This window comes from Accipiter gentilis, chromosome Z (genome assembly GCF_929443795.1).
Source record: "Accipiter gentilis chromosome Z, bAccGen1.1, whole genome shotgun sequence".
NCBI lineage: Eukaryota > Metazoa > Chordata > Aves > Accipitriformes > Accipitridae > Astur > Astur gentilis.
Genome location: NC_064919.1, coordinates 62,438,167 through 62,461,714, shown reverse-complemented (window position 1 = coordinate 62,461,714; position 23,548 = coordinate 62,438,167). Strand labels below are relative to the sequence as shown.

General features: G+C 36.7%; 1 protein-coding gene across 1 annotated transcript in view; it reads right to left on the bottom strand.

Annotated features, from left to right (window-relative positions):
• Positions 1 to 23,548, bottom strand: part of SCAMP1 (secretory carrier membrane protein 1) — a 50,546-nt gene continuing 26,998 nt past the window's right edge. Inside the window, exons 3-9 of the mRNA XM_049794438.1 lie at positions 21,118 to 21,216; positions 20,731 to 20,842; positions 16,982 to 17,110; positions 10,617 to 10,776; positions 8,807 to 8,908; positions 6,867 to 6,984; positions 1 to 5,067 (exon numbers count right to left, since the gene is read on the bottom strand). Of these exons, the coding sequence (XP_049650395.1) occupies positions 4,903 to 5,067; positions 6,867 to 6,984; positions 8,807 to 8,908; positions 10,617 to 10,776; positions 16,982 to 17,110; positions 20,731 to 20,842; positions 21,118 to 21,216 (885 nt within the window). The 3' untranslated portion in view covers positions 1 to 4,902. The remainder of the gene's footprint in view (positions 5,068 to 6,866; positions 6,985 to 8,806; positions 8,909 to 10,616; positions 10,777 to 16,981; positions 17,111 to 20,730; positions 20,843 to 21,117; positions 21,217 to 23,548) is intronic.

The window sequence follows — 23,548 nt, the reverse complement described above, 5'->3', positions numbered from 1 at the left end:
TCAGACAATACAGACTGTTTAATTAGGCTATAAACATTGTAAAAATCTACTTGCAGCACTGTGGGCTGAAGCAGTGGCAGAGCAGCTGATGCCGCAGAGCCATCAGTGGTCAGAGGCAGCTGTTTTTAAAAATGGCCTGGGCTCCAGCCAGCATATCCCACCCAGCTCTGGTTGTACACATCTGCAAAGCAGAAAAGCTGAGTGAGTGGCCACAGGTAACTGGACTCTAAAGTGGCCTGGGTTTTCCAGGCCTACGTTAGCCATGTTGCAAGCACACTGCCCATTACTAATACAACCTCCAACTTTTTAATCACCAAAAATCAGTCATCTCAGAAATTTCCCATCTCCCTAGCTGAAAGTTTCCCTTCCTGAATCATAGGTACAAAGAAGTAAAACCTAGTCGTCTGAACGCTTTGTACGGCAGCTCCTCTGTGTTGAAGCATCCTCCTTCACCTCTGGCTGATGTTAACAGCAACGTGTAGGAACACCCACTGAAGCATATAAACACACATTTCATATATAAACACACATTACTTAGTCACATCGCAGCACCGAGTGTATTGAGAAACAGTGAAATGAATTAAAAGCATGGTTCTTTGGTGTAATCACTATCGATTCATCCAACAAAAAACACATTTCAGATGAGCTGTATATGCTTCCGTTAAACAGCTGGAGAATTCGTTTCTTTTTTTCCAGAACAAAATGCACATCAGTGTGATCCACAAGTCATATGTCCCATCAACACATTTTTTTTTTTCTTTCCTCAGTAGTGTGTGACATGGTATGTAGTTTAATCCTAGCATAAAGTTAAACTGGTATTCTGCTGCTGAGGTAAGAAATTTGCATCACTCCTTTTCTAAGTCTTCCTGATTTTTCTAGTGAGAAGAAAAGCTACTTGCAGACATAAAACTGATTTGCAGGGGAAAAAAAAGGTAGAAACTAATCCTTACACATTTTAATGTAACCCAGTGAAACCTAACACACATTTGTTTTAATTATCTGATCCACTGTGCCGTACTACTGATTCATAACCAGAATGCTCTTGCTGCGTGCCTTTTCCTTGACAGAAACACTTGCCAGAAGTTATCACTGAGTATTTTTAATCACAGTTCTCTTCCCGGTGCTGTTTTCTCTGTGTCTGCATGCCTTCCCAACTTTGTGCTTACAAGTCCTTGAGGAAAACTAGCCTCAGCAAACCAGAGGAATCATCTCCCCACAACAGCACTTAAATAGTGTAATAATTCTAACCATAAAACAAGATGGGATCATGGTGCACAATTGTGCTGACCATTTACAAGAAAGTACAAAAACTGTTCCTTTAGTCTGCTGCCACTGCCATCCTAGATCTGTAAATTACAAAGAAACAGATGAATTTGATGAAGAATTTCACTACTAAAAGATGATGCATGCACAAGTGTCTTCAAAAACTCAACTCCACTATCTCCCAAAATAATACTGACTGTACCTCAGAGCACTGTTCCCTGTATTGTGCATTTGCAAATGTAACTACATCACAGTGGTCTAGATGAAGTTGTTTTGCCCTTTGAAGAAAACCCACTGATAAATTCAGTACTAAAAGGTGTTACAGTCAATATTAAATGAAAAAAATTAACAGACTGTGATAGTGCCTAAAAAAAAAGCAAGACACTGCAGTGATACAGAAATGTCAATCCATAGGCAGAAATTAGGAAAATAAACACTAGTAAAGCAACATTGTTTTCAGCAACTTCATTTTACTTTCAGTAGTGTTTTAGGATTCACTTAATACCTGCAGAATTTCATTCAGTAACAACAAAACATGTTCAGATTTTAACCCTCGTGAGTTTACAGCACAAGAAAGTGGGCTGGGAGTGTTTTCAGAATTTTCTTCGTTACAGTTGAGTAGACTAATTCTTAATACCCTACATTATTATTTTGATAGTGGACATTTTGCTTCCCCATTTCAGCAGAATTATAGCACTTATATACAGAATCATAAAAACCAAGTGAGCTTTTTACACAGATCATCCACCCTGCACATTATCCTGACCGTTAGAAGAAAAATCCTTATATTGGTGAAAACTATACAGAGCAAACACCCAGGAAAAAAGTCCTTTTTTTATTCTATGACACTGTGTTAATACAATAAATATACAAAAGTTCTGAACTACTCAGACATGCAACAGAGGGACAGAAGAAGTGCATTTGTACAGAACCATGACATTCACCAGGATGGCAGAGCATTGTTACTAATTTACAAAATATACAAACATCCCTCAGATAAATAAAACCAACTCCTAAATTACAGATCAATGACTACTGACATTCCAGTGTTTAAACTTCATACTTTGTACTCAGTTTGCCACTATACTACAAAATGACAACTTAAGTGGGTGCCATACTCTGAGTAATTAATAAAAGACTGTAAAATCTAGTTTTCGTTAGGTACAAAATATTTTAACAAATACCAGCCTTCCGTTGTCAAAGCTAAACTCAAACTTCTCCCTCCCTTTTGGGCTGCAAAGTGTCAGAGATTTCTGATTTAAACAATTCACATGTAACTGAACCTTGAATTTCACTAAGGAGGATTAAATCCATACATTCAACTCAAGACATTACAAATCAAAGCTCCCTATACATAGAATATTAAATATGTTTTCTCAAAGAGCCTTTAAACATTTGAGAAAAAAAATCTACCTGCCAAATTCAGGTTTTATTCCTAACGTGCTTCTCCATAATATATTCTGGTAATGTATGTTATTATGCAATCTTCAGCTTAAGTTAAATTGTAAGGATGATGTCCCTGGGATTCCTATCCAAGAGATACCAAGAGAATTGCTTAAATTTAGATTTAAAAGCAATCCATAGTGGAGTTCCTAGATACAACCCTCAAGTTAAGTTTAAAAGATCATGAAAAGAACCTTGATACACAGCTGCTAGAAGAATGGTGCCTGATCTCAATAGAAAATTGTGGCTTTTATCTGGAAAGCTTTTAACAACATTCCACACAAATTTAAGTTCAATGCTAGCATGTCCAATAGTATGAAATTGTACAGCCCCTGTACACAGAATATTTAAATTGCTTTTAACTTCATGATGCAAAGAACATTTAGAAGCAAGTATATTCATTAATATGAACTTCAGCATAGGTGAAACTACAACATTTGTCCAAATTCAAGTTGGATTTAAAGAAATTAGCAAAAGAAAGGAGACTAATAGGGACTTCATGCTAACAGTGCAATACTGATCCAGGGATTAAGCTAGGGGGTTTATTTTTTGTAATGCTCCTCTGTTATTATGAATACAGTGGAGTGAAAAAGAATTTATGAAAGTCAGTCCACATTCAGAACATGGAGGGGCCTCAGAATTTTATGCTGTCTTACTAGAGGGGATTCACCTTAAGAGCCAAATTCATTTCAGCCACAGCATATACTTATACAGGTTGTGGGATGCAGTCATTCCTGTTTTCATCTCCTAAAACAGAGTTCGAAAAAACAGCCCAAGTATTGTGCATAAGACTCATGAGGCAATCCAAGACTATTTATAGTCTTCAAATGAGAGAAACATGACGTTATACTAAGTTCTGATTATATTCTAGAATATAATGATGGTATGTACCATTATGGATTGTTCAGTTCCACAGCACTAACTTAACCTTTTAGGCCTCCAGTTCAATGAGTTAAAAATTAACTTTGTTAAAGATGGAAGATTTCTCACTTTTCCAACTCAAAATACTTTAAAAGCTTTTTTGCCCTAGCTTAAATCACATCACAGAGATGGCCGAGTTAACATTAAAATGAATTCAAGTATCTGTTAAATGCCATTGCTTAAAAAGCTTGGGTTTAGACCTGTTAGAAAATCAAATACTGTATATTTAGGTTTTTGGACAAGCAGTAAATGGAGTAACTGACTAGGCTAGAAATTTAGTACCACTGTTAAACACAAATCTACACCTAAAAAAAACCCAAAACCAAACAAACCCCAAAAATCGCCAATACAACAAAAATATCACTGCACATAGAATAGGGAAGATAGGCCAGAAACTAGTGTTCTAGAAGTCAATATTGGTTTCTTTTCCAGCAAAATTATTACCCCAAGACATGAATATTGAAATTAAAAATAGCAAAATATAATCATTTAGCTCTGTGATTGAAACCATCAGTTAACTTCCTTAAACTGTACACTGCATTACACATTCTATTACAGAGAATGTTTATGCACCATAGTCATTTCTCACAGGTAGAGAATACTCCATGAAAATAGATACAAACAAATGCTATTATTATAAAGTGGCAAAACCACTATTTAAACAAGATCAGATAACAGTATTCATGCAAACTTACAGGTTTATATCAAAAGACTTATCCTAAAAAAAAAACAAGAAAAGAATTTATAGTATCTACCCTACTTGCATTTGTCCTCCAGCTGCTGCTGAAATTGCAAAAGCAGTAGCCAAACTTAACTTTCTACATCTCTCAGTCTACCCCATTTCTTATAGTAGAAATAGGGAAAACAGTTCTTACAAAGAAAAATAATTGATCCAAAGTACTTTCTTGAAGTTTAAAAAAATACCAGAGTGTGAACCCACTAAAAACCCCTTCTGAATTCTTAATACATTTATTTGATCATTATATACCACAATTCATTCTCAGGCCAATTGTTGAAATTATTTATCCTCCATAAAATATGGAAGGCTTTGTAATTCAAGAATGCAACATCTTAAAAAAGGGCAAAGAATGGTTATCTTCTTAAAATAAATAAATTTACAATAAAATAAACCAAACATTTCCCATTTTACCCATGCACAGCTGCAGAAAAGACAAACATGCTGTGTGAATTTTGATCTAGGCTTTTAGGGAATATAATAAGTGAATGGAAAATAAAGTACAATTGACAAGAACCGTGATGAATTTTTATGTTTCCCTACATTCGGTTACCCTTGAATGCATTCTGAGCTGCACTGGTTGCTGCTGTTGATGCGGCATTGGCTGCAGCAGTTTGTACAGTTTTGTTGGACATCACTCCTGTTGCAAACTCCTGCTGCGCCTTCTCAAAACTAGCACCAGTCGTGCGGTAGAGACCATGCACCTAGGGAGTTGGAAAAGCAGTGAAAACAGTGCTGAGCCTTCCATTTCTTGGTAGACTAATAGCAAAGTCTCAAACATGAAGCAGAACTGTGTGGTGGGGAAATCTGGTTTGCTCATGTGTTTGGAGGGATCTAGAAATGAGTAAACGGACTTTTTTTCCACAAATGCTACAACTTTTGATTGCCCTGCTGCATGTAGTTTGCAAGTTCAGAGGGGTCTCATAGGTCTTTACTAAAATGTGTGTGGTATCTACTGCCTGAAATAACATATTTAAAAGCACAAACAGGCTGCATCCTTAACACAGGGCTCGTAGCTCGCAAAAATGTCTTCTGTCTCAATTTGTATACAACTTGTCATGCTCATTAAAAGAGTTAGTAAGTGTGCATGTTAAAAAAAAACAGCAGGAGACAAAAACAAAAAAATAGTTTTGAATCCACTGTGTCGGTAACATTAGTGAACCTTTTTCTACATCAATTTTTAAAGAATTTTAATTCCTCTGATTGATACAGTTACAAGAACCAGCTATGCTACGACTGAATATTAAAAAGCATAAAATATCCTAATAATGCAGATATGTATCTGCTAAACTAGTGTGATGACCCATAGCTCTGCATAATAAGCAGATATCAAACAATATCACTTAACAAACATGCTAAACAATATGGCATATAACCTCTAGTACAACAAAAAAACAAGTCCTGAGTAACTTCCAATTACCTGACTATTAAAATTAAAATGCTATTTCTGGTTCATATTCTATCAAGTCACAATAAAGTTGTCAAATAAGACTGCAAAGACATTTTCATTCAAGGGTAGCAAGAAAATTAATGTTGTAACTTTTTTCTTTGTTACAAATGTGACTATTTCTCATCCATAAAGATACACCAGGTCACATCTGAGCATGCAGGCTTTTAAAAATAATCCAGATGCATACAGTAGGAAGAGTGTAAAAAAAAAATGCTCCACCATACATTTTTCTTGCTTGTTTCTTTCTCCTGTACCTGAGTATTTTTATACAGAAAACAAGTAAGGAGAAGGGACATCTCCAAGGAACACTTAAAATTTCTGCCTTACTGAAAATAGGCTAGAAGACCTTGGGTATGTGAAAATCTTTAAGCATAACTGTAACTGAGGTTGAATTATTACAGTTGCCGGCACATCATCATCAGAATTCGCAGTTACATTTTATCTACATCAAAAACTTACCAGCACATTGCTATCTAAACTTAGGTCTTCTGGATGGAAATTCACAAAAAGTAACCAAGGGAAAAAAAGCATCTTTCTTTGAGCTTTCATGTTATGCAATCATTAATTGGCAACAAAATGTTAAAATAATAGAAGCAGAGAAATAAAAACCTTTTCTGAGGTGCCAGGCATCTCCCTTTTCTATTGATTTTAATGGGAATGATTTTGGTAAGAGCTGAAACCTAGCAATCATTGGAATCACACATCACTCAGCCTGATGAATCACCACAGATTTGAAAATTAAAACCTGGCATCTACAGGTACAATCATAGTGTCCACTGCATTCACTTACCGTTTCAGTGTGAGCTTACCTCCCAATTTCTCTTACTCAGAGCTATCCTTCCCCATTTTAGTTTGCAGAAAATACGTGCATTGTACAAACAGCATTTTGTAACTCCACAACAGTATAAGCAAAAAAGTGCAGTTGTTAATAGGTAAGGCACACCCACAAGAATTTAATTCCCATTACTTTGTAAGAGAGTACCTCTCTCAAGCAGGAAAACAAAACCCAGATCAAACATAGGAAACAGAAGAGGGGAATAATATGTAACTTACCTTTTTAAACATAACTAATGAGATAACAGCAGATGCTGTGAAAAGTGCAGCTATGATTATCATCATAATGCCAACAGGAATACTCTTATTAAGACCAGTAAGAGATGAAATCCACCCACTGAAGGAAAAAGAAAGGACAAACTTCACTAGCACAGCACATGAACCATTCAACCACAGGTATCCACATCAAGGGAAGCTTTAAAACCTCCTGTTTCTGATCAACTTTGAATATTTTGAAGAAAAAGTCATAGGAATTTTACATAAACATATTTCAGTTCTATTGTAAGCTTTCAGAGCTTAGTTTCCATTTTTTTCCCAATGCATGCAGTGAAGCTATTATGAAAAATTGAAGTAAAGATGATTACCCTTGAGCAGAATTTTGAAAAAATTAGGGAGTTGCTCAACAACGTTGGGGTTTTTTTTGTCATACTGTCATGTCAGACTGATTTAAGACTACATGACTTCGTGGAAGGGAAAACATCCCTAAAAAGATAGCTTCTAACTTCTTTAAATATAAACCAAAACCATGCCACAAACACACACAACTTCTATGTCGGAAGACTTATTTAATTGTATCCACACAATGATGCTTTCTTAATTGAGGTTATAAACAGATTAATTAATAGAAAAGATTGCGCTCTCATGATCTACTTCAAACATTTCCCCATCCTTAAAAATTGAAACACCAACAGAAAAATACAATATCAAACTTGAAAGCACAAAAAGCAGGTTGCCTTAAGAAAAACAAAACATTCAGACGAAAAAGATTCTTCCACAGAAAAAAATTTCCATGAACCCAAACAACCTTAAAATGTCCTCTACCTGTTTCAAATTGCTTTGATATCCCCAATGTCCAACCAGACTCCACCACAAAACTCCAAAATCCAAACTGTAATTAGCATTTTCATACCCCTTCCCAAGTATTCTTAAAAGCATGTTCCACATACTTGGAGAGTTGGCCCTCTAAAATACATTTTTATTTTGTTAATGTCAATCAAGGTTATCTATGAAAAAGCAAAATAGTGGCTATGAGAGCAAAAATAATAAAACAGGATCTTTCCTTACACTACTGTTCTAAAGCAGTGCTGTTTTGTCTACCTTATGTATGTTTGGAGGATGGCAGCAAAAAGCACTGATACAAAGCAAAGAAGTGTCACTACCCAGCTACAGTACTGCCAGTCATAGCTCTCCATGCTACCAGCAGGCTACTACAACCATGCTTTTAGTTAATTAAAGCTTGTTGGGTTTTTTCCCAAGGACAGTGACTGATTCCCAATAGCTTTTCTTTCATATTAGACCTCTAAGCCTCAAATAGCTGATACACATAAAAGCTTCATGTAAAAGCTTATAAACTTAGAAGCATAAAAAAGAAAAATCAGCTATTATAGAATAAGGACCTCACTTGGACAAATAAGCTTTTCAAATAGTATCAAAAATATACTACTATATTCACCCAAATACATTGTTGACTCATTCTTCAAATTTTAGCCATAAATTTCCTTAATAAGTAGTAAGTATATTAATATAATTAGAATTTATGATACAAAATAATAGGAAAACAGTATAATATTACTGTCTTAATAATTTTCATTTTCTCTAAGTTTTGCTTATGTCTTTATGTTAAATATAAGCAAGTAACATCTCCACAAGCCACCAAAATAGAGGAGGTTATGTATAAAACGATAGTTCAAAGTGGTTTACATTGAAGGACAAAATTTTGACCAGCCTAGCAACAGAAGTACCTCACACTCTTGGGATATGTTTCACCCACTTTTCCTAGTTAAAAGCACTCAAAAAATGCTTTTTTTGAGTGCTAAATGTAACAATTCTGGTGAACACAAGATATTATTTTTAAGAAACAGACTGTATTGCAGGTTCTGTATCAAATCTGAGTGTTTGTCTCACAGACAGTACAATGCTACATCAAACAGAATACTCACCAGTTTCCCCATCTTTGAAATCCTGCAGCTTGAAGTACATGTACAGCAAACTGACAGATATATACAAAGAAGAACACAAAGAACCTGAATGAACTGTCACTCCTGAAAGAGGCGGGGAAAAAGATTAAAGCAGCCAGGAAATTAATGACTTTTTGCAAATATTGTAGTACCAATCTAAAATTATTTTCTGCATTAATTAGAGAAAAAGTGCTTTCATTTATTGACAGTCAATTGAAGTATCAGTAATTCTGTGATTTTGTAAAGTGATTATTGACAAGAGCTGCTCCTCCTTCTTTAATATAGTATTTTTGCCACCTGTACCTCTAACACAGGTGAGAATAGCAGCAATATACTATTCCTTTGTGTTCTGTTCAGCACACAGCAGGGCCTCTTAGACAAAACACAGAAGTTTTGCTACAATGCATGAAAACCAGAATTCTGCTCCACTTTCAGACTGAAGTTCACAGTGCTGGCAGGATGGGAAGAAAATATTTTACTTGTAAAAGGAAATAAAATCTAATATGGAATTAATGAAATATAGTGCAGACCAGAATACTAAAGCAGCTGTTGCTTAAAAGCAAAATATACAGATATGTTTGCTGTTTAAATTACTAAAATGCCAGCCTGACATAGACTGAAAGTAAAAAAAAAAAAAAAAAAAAAAAGTACAGGCAAAATCTCAACAAAGACCTCACTTATTACTGTCAGAACTAATGATCATATGATATGCTTGCTACCAGAGTTCTAAAGAAAGTAGAAATCACGTAGTTAAGTCACAGAATCAGATTTTGCCATTCACAGCTCTTACTGCAGAAGGGAGTTTGTTCATTTCTATTTATTGAACCAGTTCAGTTCAGAAACTATTTCATTTTCAGCTGAGCAACTGACCAACAGTTGAATATGCAAGAAGTAGTTTTCCTTTTCCAAACAATCAATATTAATTAAGAAAAGCTATGGATTTATTAGAGAGCAAATGCAAGTTAAACTATATGATTCCTCAAAGATGTGTGGGTACAACAATACCTCCTTGGTTAGCAAAAAGAAACATCTCATTTAGTCTAAAAGGTTAGGCTTAACTGCAATTTCTGGTCATCAGTCTTTCTCTACAAGAATTAGTGCACTTTAACTAAGAGTATCTTGAATCACTTCAATGTAAAAAAAATCCCAAGAAATACTGTAAGAGTACAGGATTTAGAATCGCTACTTACTGATTTTCACCAAAAAAAAAAGTTCAATTTTGCATGCAAACCAACCATTCTATTCTTAAACTCAATGCTACCACACCTCACGATTGTGAAGTCTGCAAAGATTGCTAAAAGCTAGGAAAAATACTAGAGTCTGATTACTATATACCTGCTCTACTCATTCTTAAGAATCTCAGCCTACTTCAGTTACAGACACTGTAGGTCACTCAACAATATAAGATTTTTAAGTGTAGTTTTATGAAGTTCATTCAGGAAGCCAAAATGTAAGACACTTAACTATTAACCTCTCAAATTCTTGGTGTGAAGGGACAGAGATTTAATGAGAATCTTCCATAGAATCTTTATCAGCCCAATACAAAGTTAAATATTTCCTACAAATATTTTGTCAATAGTAGAAGCTATAAATACTTTAAAGGGTATTCCATGATATTCCTAACTATTGCCATCTATGTTTCAAATACAACAACTGAATTATTGGCAAACATACTACTTGTTTCTAATGAAAGCATATTAAAGGATTATCATAATGATAATCAAGCAAATTCTGGAATGTTAATGCATTTTGACAAGTTTTTAAATATCCTAAGTCAAGGCGAAGTGTTTACCTGAAAGCTCCATAAAGTGGTCTGTACCAGCAGACAAAAGAACAAGGGGTAAAAAGCAAGAACCAGAGAATACTCAATCCAAAATCAACCCCTCGTGTAGCATCAACGTAAAACCAGGCCAAACATCCAAAGATATTAAGAAACAGTGTCACTGTATGGACTGTAGAAGCAAAAGCAAAATAGTCTTAATTAAGTTATGTTTATACAATAAATTATTACAACTGTTACAGTAATACCCAAACTGAGCATTTTTAAACAAAACATCAGCATGCTGACAGTAAATCAATACCCTCTCAATACCCTCAGCAATAAGCTGATTTTTATACAGTCTTCTAACTTTCAGGTAAACTGTGTATTCACAAGTGAAAGTACTGAACATGAAAATTCAAGTACTATCAGGTATATGGTGAAGGAAAAAATCCTGTCATAAAAATAAGACATTTTGAAACTTAAAATGATGAAAAAAGAGGTTTCTACAGCTGCAATAGTAGATACTTTTTCTACAGTAATAACCTGATACAGAAATTTAACAGACTACTGAATATTTTTTGAGACAAAGCTTATAAATGATATAAAATGCATTGTAAGTATAGCACTGTCCACATTCTAGTTTGAAAATAAAAATTTCGAAAGAATCTTTTAGTGAAAAGCTCTTTGTCTTTGATGTAATAAAGCAAAAAAAACCCACTTAGTAAAAATGTTTCTCAGAAAAGTAAAATCTGCAAGAAGCTGTTCTAGATGCTTTAATACATATTGCATATTCAACTATTTCTTACAACATTAGTCTTAAACACCTGCCTTTTTGGTGCTCTGTTCTTAGCTCAATAATAGTATTTTCTCATTGGCAGACCTTGTTACAGGTTAACTATTGAATTTCTACTCAAGAAAATGCATTGGCATTACAACTTCACAGTTTATTTCACAAATATTTAGTTCTTAGAACAGAAAAAGATACAGCAGTATTAAGAAACGTAACAACTACTACCTTCATGCTGACACAGAAGTTAGTTCTGCCAGACTTAAAAGACGAACATGAATTTCTGTCTTTGTTCAGCAATAACCAGTGATTCAGGAGTGATTTTCCTATCTCAGAGGACAGTTTCTGTCCTTGTGGACCAGGATAAAGTATAGAGTATTTATAATTTAGAGTGCACATGTTGCTCTTGCAGCAATGATTTTTTATTTAAGTTCAGAGAAACATTTCAGTCATTCTACTGAAAGGTAAGGTTAACAGAAGAACTGGCAAGATGATAAAGATTCTGAAAAAAAGACTCCACAAACTCTTTGCTGCCCTCTTAACTAGTACTTAAATAAGCCCTAAATCAACTTAGTGGGAAAAAATCTTAAAGCAAAATGCCCACATCATTGCATGGACAAATCATATTTTCCACTAAGAGTCACCAGAAACACAAAACTTTTTACTTTCAAATAAAAAGCATTTAATGCATCTACATATCTTAGCACTGTTCCAAGAGGTCAGCAAAGCAACTCATTTCAGAATTTGTGTGTATATGCCTCAGAAAGCACAACGAATGATACAAATCCAAATTCCTGCCTGCCTTTAACAAATATGAGAAAGCTTACTAAGAGGTATTCTTTTTTTTCTTGTCAATACTGGAAAACAGGGAGACGCCCTCAATTACTAGAAACATCCACATTCTGGTGGAGTTTGAACTTTCAGAAATTACCACTTTTTTTGTAAGTGCAATTATGATAGCAGGGCAAGTTTTAAAAGAATACCATCTATGCAGAAGAGGGTTGAAACGTCACACCTGCTACTGATAATTCTTAGCACAATAAAGCCCGCAACACACGGGTCTACTTTACTGCTGTCATGGACAATCTCAGCTGTAAAAGCCAAGTGTTAGCAAGCTATGGATGAAGACACAGGACTTCACTGACAATTCTCCCTTCGCTCCACTCACCCTTCTCTCTGCCTGCTGCAAGGTACAGAAAGGCATTTGTTCTTTGAGCCAACGCCTTCACTAAGTGACCTAGATAAGCTTTGCTGTTGTATGAACAGACGGATGTTTTTATGTTCAGGGTAGTGGTTTTAAGCACCTTGCACCTACTTCAAATTAAACCATAATACAAGTTATCATAATGACCACATGGGGGCTGAAGTGACCTATGGCTTTGGCAGAAGTCTGCAACATGCAATGTCTATAGGACAGTAACTTCACAGCTATACCAATACAGTACTCGGTGTGAAAGGATCTAAGAAAGCCCTCTCTTAGTTTAGCTTGGAAGCAGTTGAGGTTAAAAAAAGAAAAAGGGCATTCATGCCAGAATAAGAGTGAAAAATGGGAAATTACATTAGTTCAATAAATATTTAGACTCAACTTCATTTTTATTAGGGTAAACTTCCTTGTACAGAAGAATCCTACTTAGATACACATTCCCTGTCTTAATCAACTACACTTTATCATCTGTTAAAGTTTGAAAGTGTATTGTAGATAAAGACCATAAGTTGCACCAGTGCTATCTGGCATCTATATTATTGAGTTGATTATTTTGCTGTCCCATTTGGGACTGTATGAAAATAGATTTTTGTAATATGTTTCATTTCAATAATGTTTTATTGATGGCATTCTTGGGAAACCAAAGTCCTGGCTGGTCAAGTTCAGCCGCACACAACCTTGGCGCACAGAGTGGCTTTAAATGTATGTAGTTTAGGCTTTTGTTCCTTGTCTGTTCTGCTCGTTTTGGAGGGGGGGCAGGTAAGATGTGCAAACACACCTTACAAACAACAGAAGTCTCTTCCACAGAAAAAAATATATTCTAAAGCAGGCTTAGATCAGCACGTAACATAAGCAAATGCTATCAAAAATGTGCAGGTGTTTTCTTCTCTCTATACAGTACATTAGGACTTTAGTTAAAATATTGGACAGTCCGCATTGTAGAATTCTTGATGCTACACACTAAAAATACTCATAGTAATATGGAGTGGACCAAGCAATGAATCTGTAAGACAGCAACCAACAATTAGAGCTCTAGAAAACATAAGCTACAAAGAAAGCCTGAGTAAACTATGCTAAAAAGGAGATGACTAATGGGGGTCAATGTGTTCTGCGTAACAACAGTGGACAGAACAGGGAAGATCAAACACATGAAGGGAGAATTAAAATATATACTGGGAAACGTCTTCTAATGATAAAAGACAGCAACACACAAGAACAGGTTTGGGAGGAGTTTATGAAGTGTCCACCCTTGGACGTTCTCAGGAAGAGGCAGAACAAACATCAACACAGACTGATATATGCAGTATTGATCACATCCTCAGACAGAAGGATGGATGAGCTGAAACTCTCCTAAACAGAAAAAAATACCATAAAAGTTGGCACTTTGGGATATTATTTTTCTACCAAAATCTACAGTTCAAATCATTGGTCTTTGAAAACCTTTAAAAGTCTTGGTCATAGAAAATGGAAACATTCACAACCTATATAAAGTAACAAATGCAAATGCCTCAAAAGCTGTCTATGAGATTAAGCAGCTCTTTGGTTGGTAACTTCAAATAATAAATATTTTTTGGTATTAGATAGGGGTCAAGAGTCATGGAACGTTAGGAACAGCATAGAAAGATCTAAAAAGTAGTGCTCAGTGCTAAAGTGCCAGGAAAACTGTCATTCTGTCTGCAAGGCACTAAAACTGCAATGGTCACAAAATCAAGAGAGAATAGGAAAGCTCCACCAGCAGCTGACAGAAGCCATTGCTAACTGATCGCTGTCTTATTCACAAAAACATGGGAGCACTCAGTCAGTTAAAAAAACGGCTCTCCCCAGGGGAAAAAAACCAACAAAAACAGTACGTGCCAAACAACATCCACAGATCAAAAAACTCTGACTTCTGATACAAATAAAGAAAAGATGGATGAATCCACACAATAGGGATACAAACAGACTTGTTTTCTCATGAGATAAAGAGCATATAGGTCTGAAACAGGTAAAACAGTTTCCTGTGATACAATAAGGATATAAAAATTGCTACTGACCACAGAAACACACAGAAAATTGAAACAGGACGGTTTGTTCCTAGGGCTGCTAAAAAGGCAGAGGAAAACTAGCCTTCTTTACGAAGTGCTGAGCACACCGTACTAGATTTATCCAAATGTGATTTTGTTCACAGAACCCCCAGGCCTTCCAAGACCTAGGAAGTTCTGTAAGAAGAAACAAAATGTAGGGTAGAGCAGCAAGCAGAAGCAGCCTGGTTTGCTATGGTAATCAGTGCTTCCACTGAGGAAGCATAGCCACTCTAATGAAAAATGAGCCAAACCATGTAGATACAATCCTAGGAAAGAAGAGTCACAAGGACTGATTCAACAGTCAGCCCTAAGGCACAGAGTTCTGTATTCAATCCTTTTTTTTTTAGCCTGAAATAGATTTTGTCTTTCTTTTCCTTTATTATGCCCTTTTCCTTCCTTCTTGAGTAATCCCTAAGTCAGAGAGTAGTAGAGCTAAAGAAGGAAAAGAGCAAGGACTCAGTTAAAATCTCAGTCTACCTAGAAGAAAATCCATCATGTTAGTATAAAAGCACAACTCCTATTAACTTTGGAATACTGTAACAATGCTGCTTCTTTAATTTATTGTCATAAGAAGGAAAAAGAAAAACAGCAATATTCCAATTCTCACTGCCCAACTTCACCTTGAGTTCAAAACATACAGCACTTTCAGAACTCAGTCCTGCAAATGGCCAGAATTAGAATCATAGAATCATTTAGGTTGGAAAAGACCTTCAAGATCATCGAGTTCAACCACGTCCTGAAGTACTCTCTACTCGCTTTTTTAATACCTCCAAGGATGGTGACTTCCCTGGGCAGCCTGTTCCAATGTCTGACAAATCTCTCCGTAAAGAAATTTTTCCTAATATCTAACCTAAACCTCCCCTGCTGCAACTTGAGGCCATTTCCTCTTGTCCTGTCTCCAGCCACCTGACAGAAGAGACCAGCACCCACCTCACTGCAACCCCCTTTCAGGCAGTTGTAGAGAGCGATAAGGTCTCCCCTCAGCCTCCTCTTCTCCAGGCTAAACAACGCCAGCTCCCTCAGCCGCTCCTCACAGGACTTGTTCTCTAGACCCAACAGTTTCATTGCCCTTCTCGGGACACACTCCAGCACCTCAGTGTCTTTCCTGTCGTGAGGGGCCCAAAACTGAACACCGGACTCGAGGTGCGGCCTCACCAGTGCCCAGTACAGGGGAACGATCACCTCCCTGCTCCTGCTGGCCACACTATTTCTGACACAGACCAGGATGCCGTCGGCCTCCTTGGCCACCTGGGCTCACTGTCGGCTCACATTCAGCCGGCTGTCAACCAGCGCACCCAGGACTAGTAACTATCCTAAAATTCTGGAGTACCTGATCTTAGATTTCATATAAATCTTACATGTCTGTCAGATTTATGAGAGTCACTAGTGATTCTACAGTGTAGTCGCTTATTTGAAGATTAATGATCCAGCAATGAATATAGAAAGCTGCAGATTATGATGAAGTGGAATTCACTTGATTCAATACTGACTCCTCATTTTATGTGTTTCGATTACATGGTTCAATCACAGTAATAAAATTACCAGATTAACAGGTAAAATTACAGAGATTTGCTAAGTAAATCTGAAGCCCTGAAAAAAATACAGAAAAGTTCTGAAATTCACATTCCCTTAGTATGCTAATTTCTGTGGTCTCAGAGTAATTATTAGACTCTCATCACACTGGACACGCCAGAAGAAACAAATGTTGTAGCATCTGGATATTTGGTTCATCCAGCATTTCTCCAGTGAAAACACAGCACCTGAATGATGGCAAAATTCACCCCACAAGGATGATGTAGAGCATTCTTGGTGTATAAAGGATAGTTTTAACATGGACTGATTCTTCAGCTAATTTACTTTACACTATTTTTTCAAATAGACTAAAATGATATTGTCTACTATAGAATAAAAACTGTATTAAACTACATAAAACTTGTATATTAAAGCAAATGGATATTACACTTCTTTAACTCATGAGTCTATTAATACTGATTGTGAATTCTATTTCTTAATATATAAGCTGATTTTAAAAACAGGAAAATTATTTCTAAGTTAATATATGGTCAAATCTTATTTTACAACAACAGAGATACTTAAACCAGAAAGCTGCAATATACGAGAACCAAATTGCCTTAGGATAATTCTCCTCCTTTTTTTCTGTGGAAGCTTCTATGAAGTAACTCAATACTTTTAAAATTGAAGCTAACAAAAAGATTTCACTTCAGCATTTGACTTCTGGATTTAAAACAATTTCTCATTACAGATATTGCAAAAGCCAAAGTAGCAGGTACGTATCACCAAGTTTGAAAAGGCACTTTTTTATTCTAAAAAAAATACTTACACATCCACAAATAGTACATAATCTTTACTGTCTTCTGGAATTCTACAGGAATGTCTACAGAAAAGTCCTGGTAGAAACAAGGACCTACTGGAAAATTCTCAGGAAGAGGTGGCCAGTTATTTTTTCTACCTGTGAAACAGAAAAAAAAAAGGGGGGGGAGAGGGGTCTTTATAATACAGTTATAATCTCTGTATACTAGAAAGAGGTATGCATTCAGACTTGTTCGAATTGTTTTATGCATGAGTTTCACAAGCATATGGATAACTTGGGACTAGCAAACCCCAAGTGTTTTATCAGCAATCCTCACACAATATTGAAAATAAACTTCAGAAATAAAATACAAGGAAGTGGAGACAGATCAAGGAAAGAACAGTATTTTATCTATGTAAAAGACTAAGCAGGCATCTGACAATTCCTAAAAAGTAATATGAAAAGAGAATTCTTCACAAAACAAGCAGATACGTGCAGACAAAAAAATTTCTCAGAGTCCCTGGACTTTTAAATGCACATTTCCCTATAGTCCCACCATACTCACATACTTCATAGAACACAAAGACTGGGAACTGAAAAGCATTCTTCATTCTCAAAATCCTGTTATTTTTAACACCAGGCTAACTCTAACACTTTAAACTAGTTCCCAATATAGTTTACAGTCAAAGCTTTACCTAAAAGCCCTTAAGCCCCAAGAAAGGCAGCTACTGAAATGGTCTAAACTCCTTCTTTGTTACAAGAAGATGCCCTACAGCATGATTGTATTTTGATACAGTCGTGTGACACAGTGAGGACACCACAAAGGACACAGTGTCAGGCACCTGGATTTCCTATATGCTGATCTGCTCACAGGCTAGGTATACATTCTGCCAAACACAAAGCATACCAAGTACAGACTCAGAGATTCACCTGAGACAGTAACTGCAATAAACCTTTACCACAGCATTTCAGGTTCTGGATGCAAGAGCTACATTAATCACCATGTTCCAAAAGTGGAGCTGAACTAGAGACTAACCTAAAGGCACCTTTATTTGAAATTCTGACAAGGTTTGGCTTGCAATTTCTATCTTCAACCCTATCTTTACTAGCAGTTCATCTGGTAAGAACAGAAAATTTGCAAAGCTTACATACTTGCATTATTTCTTTTTTGTTTCCCCACTCAGACAAGATGAAGCTGTCAGTTCTGTCCAAACAGGTCCAAAGCACTGAGTATCTGTTTAAGTTTTCTGCCTCTTCTACTGAAATTTCTACCAAGCCTTTCAGAGCAGGAGATTGGCAGAGGGAACATACCAAAGGCAACCAAGTAATATTCCCATCCATATTAAAAACTACTTTGGGAAAAATATCTGTCAGATTTTCATGCAGCAGTATATGGTTATTTTTTCAGGACTGACAGTTTCAAGACAGAGTTATGGAAAAACTGAGGTATCTTATAATAATTCAGGTTATTATTTAAGAATTGTATTTCACACGCTTTCCTGCTGCTGTGGTACAGGTTTAAAAATTTTCAACTAGAACTGAAAGACAGCTTGGTAAGACAGTTTGAGATCAAAAACCAAGTGGTCTTTTTCTAAATACACTTTGGATACTCATATTCCAAGATTGTATCTTGATAAGCAAGGAGCTAGCTCAGAGTTATTTCATTCAACGCCAGTTACCACCTCAAGGCCTATTAACATAACTTCAATGGCATGCCTACATTATGAATGCAGACACCCCCAAACTTGCTTCATGCAAGCACAGAAAGGGATTTTCAGGCATGTCCAAATGAACTAGCTGAAATAGGAAGCAGCACACTCAATTAGCTCAAATGCAGTGCTGCACAGGACCTGAGCAAAGACCAAAGGCATGAAGCTGAGCTGACCTACCAACTTGAAGATCTTTGCACTGTAGACAATTGTGTATGACAAGTGTCCTAGATGTGCAGCCAGAGTCTTAAATTGAATGCAAATAGCTAGAGTATTGCAAAAGACCCTGTCCTCAAATCATGACAACTCTATAGTGTTTCCAAAGGAGTTCAAATGAGTGTGCAAAAGAAGAAAAAAAATCAAGAGTATTTTTCCCCTCAGTCACAAGATACAATTGCTGATTTGCAGCTTCTTTTACACAGTCATTTGGTAAAAAACTAGTATCTTCTTTAAAGCTTTAAAAGCTCCTTCTTTCTCTGCTCACCTTTCCTAAAGAATCCTTTAGATTCTTCATGGATTCTTCAAGCACTTTGATGTGAACAACTGCAACCTAATAGCAAGTACCTATTTTAGAAATATCCTGAAACATGCATGGGGTATCTGTGTTATGTTCCCTAAGATACAGAGGAACAAAACTGTCCCTAAAGCCTGGACAAGAAAAGTAATCAATCCAGACCATCAATATAAGTCAGTGAAATTAGATGAAGGGCAATACATGGAGAAGAAAGTGAAAAAACAGCCAAAAAAATAATTATCTGGGAGAAGAGGTACAGAGATTTAATAGAGAGACTGAAAGGAACAAATACTGAGAAAATAAAAATGTTTTAATGAAGGGACAATATCACCACAATGCTTTTCCTTAGAAGAATAGCAACTCTCCAGTCCCAGATCCTAGCAAATGACTAGCATATGACTGCTCTCTACGGCTTCCTGAGGAGGGGAGGTGGAGAGGGAGGTGCTGATCTCTTCTCCCTGGGATCCCCTGATAGGATGTGTGGGAATGGTTCAAAGCTGCGCCAGGGGAGGTTTAGACTGGGTGTTGGGAAGCATTTCTTTACTGAGAGGATGGTCAAACACTGGAACAGGCTTCCTGGAGAGGTGGTCGATGCCCCAGGCCTGTCAGTGTTTAAGAGGCATTTGGACAATGCCCTTAGTAACTTTTGGTCAGCCCTGAATTGGTCAGGCATGATCATCCAACTGAAAATATTCTGTTCTATAAAATTCTCTGAGAATTTGAATTACTAAGTAATTATGCAATCTGGAATTGTACTCCTGCATATTAAAAAAACCCAGCACATGTGGATACAAACCAGTCAGAATTCTATATACAAATGAAAAGACCACGCAAAGTCAACCTTGCACACAGTGTTCTGTGTTTTGTTTGGGATTTCTTCCTAACTTCAGTCTTAAGTTCTTCCTTTTGAAAAGGAATACTCCCATAGATCTACTTCTAGCAAAGTATCTTCAGCTAAGAGGATGTAAATCTTCCCATTTGTGAAACTGCCATAAAAAACCTGATGGTTTTGCACAGCACACTTAAGAGTTTGTGGCAAAACAAGGTACTGATCTTGACTATGGGTTCCAAAGTGTCATACAAAAAATTAATAAAATATTAGTAATAGGTCTTTCTGCTACTTGCATAGAATGTTATGTCTGTAACACAGCAAAAGATAAGAAAATGTTTCAAAGGAAGAAAGTTCTCCTACAGCTATAAATATTGACAGAAGAGAAATCAAAGTGGTATTACTTATGAGGTTACTTTTACTTCTCAAAACGCTCCATTTCTATTCAATGCTATTACTGAGATATTAACCTAGAATAAAAATAGCTGATAGCAGAGAGTAACATGTAACAGAGGCCACATTTAAATTTTTTACAGTGAAAATCTGCATAGGACAGGCCAGTTTTATTCACTGTATGCATTGTCCCAAGGGAGATAAACTTTCTTTTCCTGAAGAGATTACAAAACCCCCTCTTTGATGTGTTACACAATGTCACTGTAAACCTAAAAGAGTTTCTAAGAAAAAGTGAAATTTCTGCAATTTAAAGAAGTATTTTTTTCATGCATACCCCCCTGCTGATTGAGACTCTGCATTTCCCTTTCTCTGCGATCTAGTTCAGCTGCTTTTCTTTCCAGTTCTTCTTGACGCTTTAGCAGTTCTGCCTGGGCCAAGGCATGCTCCTGAACAAAACAAGCATTGTTAGATATTGATAAAAAAAAATACAAACACAAAATAAACATTCGAAGTCTGTTCCCGATAATTAAGCATCTCCAGTTATGGATGAAGACTGACCTAATATTGCACAAATTCATGCATTAAACAATTACTTAAAGGAAGTATTAATTTTCATAAGTTATTAGGGAAGTGATGCTTATTTATAAAAGACATTACTCCAGAAGCGTATTTAAATAATTATAATTAAAAGGAACCTAGTGCCTGAAAGTTACAGACAAACCTTTGCAATCTGTGTGTAAGCAGGTGGTTCTTCTGTTGGTTTCATTATTGCTGGCTGGGTACTGGGTACATTAGGAGTTTTCACATTTCCTGGAGGAGGCTAAGAAAACAAGAGACAATTACAGGTTTCCTATTCTAATAAACATCTTTTCATTAACTCTGTATGAACCAATCTAGTTTTAAAGGAAGTGTTACTGGTAAACTGAAAATCTGATATGCTGCCTGCAATATTTATAACCTTTAGGAAAAAGAAGATAACTATATTCTGTGCTGCAGTGTTTGGCTTATTTGGTATTACACTACACTACGTGCCATGAACATATGGAATTTTAGGGATCAGTGGAAAGTAAATAGAATTTTAATTGTGTTCAGACATGAATAAGGATAGTTACTGTTTAAGAGAATTGCAGGATTTAACAGTGATCTATTCATTTTCCGAAACACGATGCCATTTATTAGTAATGTCTTACAGAGCTTTCTACATAACAAAGGCTTATATCACCTGGCTAACTAGAGAAGCAATGTACCATATTAAATTTCCCACTAATTCAAGATCCATAATCTATTCCTTAACTATTCCACCAGTAGGTACCATAGTATCTAGTTTCACGTACCACTGGCAATTCATTTACTTGGTCACTATCTATAAGAATACAGCTTACAAGAAGCTTTTAGTAGCTCCATTTTTTTTTCAATCCTCTCCTTGTTATTCCCATTTGTCATCTTCTCTGACTTACTCCACATCTCTCTGTCATACACAATGTTAACCAGTAGGTATCTAACCAAGGAAAAACTACTACCTAGATTGAAATTACCAACTGAACTTTACCAAAGCAGATCAGTATAGCAGTAGTATGATGTTATTTGACGCAGTATTTATTCTGCCTGGACAGAAACTAGAATTCTTTCTTTGTGTAGAGCTTGCAACATGAAAGACTACCCTGTTCTGTGATCTTTTAAGACAGACAACCACTTGTTCCTAATAAGACTGAAATCAAGAACAAAAATACAGTGAGAAGTGTGATGTTTTCCATACAAAAGTACCTTAAACCAAAGCAGGAATCAACTAAATACCACTAACTTGGCAAATTATGACTTGGCCCAGATTAGCTGTGCCTTTTCTAACCGTCTTTTGAAATGCACAAACGCAATACACTGAGGAGAAAACATCATGCCTGAGTAAACTCTGCCTCTGTGTGTGGTATTGCAGCATACCTCAGCAACATCAGCTGATTCCAGCATTTCAAGATTATCTTTCCACCATATATTCCAGCTCCTTACAGAATACTGAAGTATCAGAGAGGTCTCATTTCTCACAAATGCTTGGTGACTCAAGCTATTCATCCTAAGAAAGATACTCAGTGCTGTAGGACGAAGACAACTGAAGGCTAATTGCCAGGTCCTGGACTTGGGTCACAACAACCCCACGCAATGCTACAAGTTTGGGAAAGAGTAGCTGGAAAGCTGTGCAGCAGAAAAGGACCTGGGGATGCTGGTTGACAGCCAGCTGAATATGAGCCGACAGTGAGCCCAGGTGGCCAAGAAGGCCAACAGCATCCTGGCCTGCATCAGAAATAGTGTGGCCAGCAGGAGCAGGGAGGTGATCGTCCCCCTGTACTGGGCACTGGTGAGGCCGCACCTCGAGTCCTGTGTTCAGTTTTGGGCCCCTCACGACAGGGAAGACATTGAGGTGCTGGAGCGTGTCCAGAGAGGGGCAACCAAGTTGGTGAGGGGCCTGGAGCACAAGTCTTATGAGGAGCGGCTGAGGGAGCTGGGGTTGTTTAGTCTGGAGAAAAGGAGGCTCAGGGGAGACCTTATCACCCTGTACAACTGCCTGAAAGGAGGTTGTAGTGAGGCGTGTGTTGGTATCCTCTCTCAAATATAGGACAAGAGGAAACAGCCTCAAGCTGTGCCAGGCAAGGTTTAGATTGGATATTAGGAAAAATTTCTTCACGAAAGGGTTGTCAAGCATTGGAACAGGCTGCCCAGGGATGTGGCTGAGTCATCAGCCCTGGTTTAGACATTGTAGGGTTACGGACATGGATTAGTAGTGGACTTGGCAGTGTTAGGTAAATGGTTGGACTCGATCTTCAGGGTCTTTTCAACCTGAATGAGTCTATGATTCTGTGAAGCTGGTTAAAGACAGTTAATACTGCTACTCCTTATGATGGAGCATTCTGTGATAAGGAAAAAGGCCTGTATGAGAACTACAAAAACCAGACAACCGTCAAGAGTCTTATCATCTCCTGCTTCAAATATAAGATACAAAACCTGCACTAGAGTAACAAAAAGCTACTGAACAAAAACTCTTATGCATTATGTATTGTGGGCCAGAACAATGCTACAAAAGCCAAAATAAAAAAGCCTGATTATAGTAGCTCTGTGACTAAAGTAACAATAGCTTTGAAAGCATAGCTGATAAGCAGCCGCAT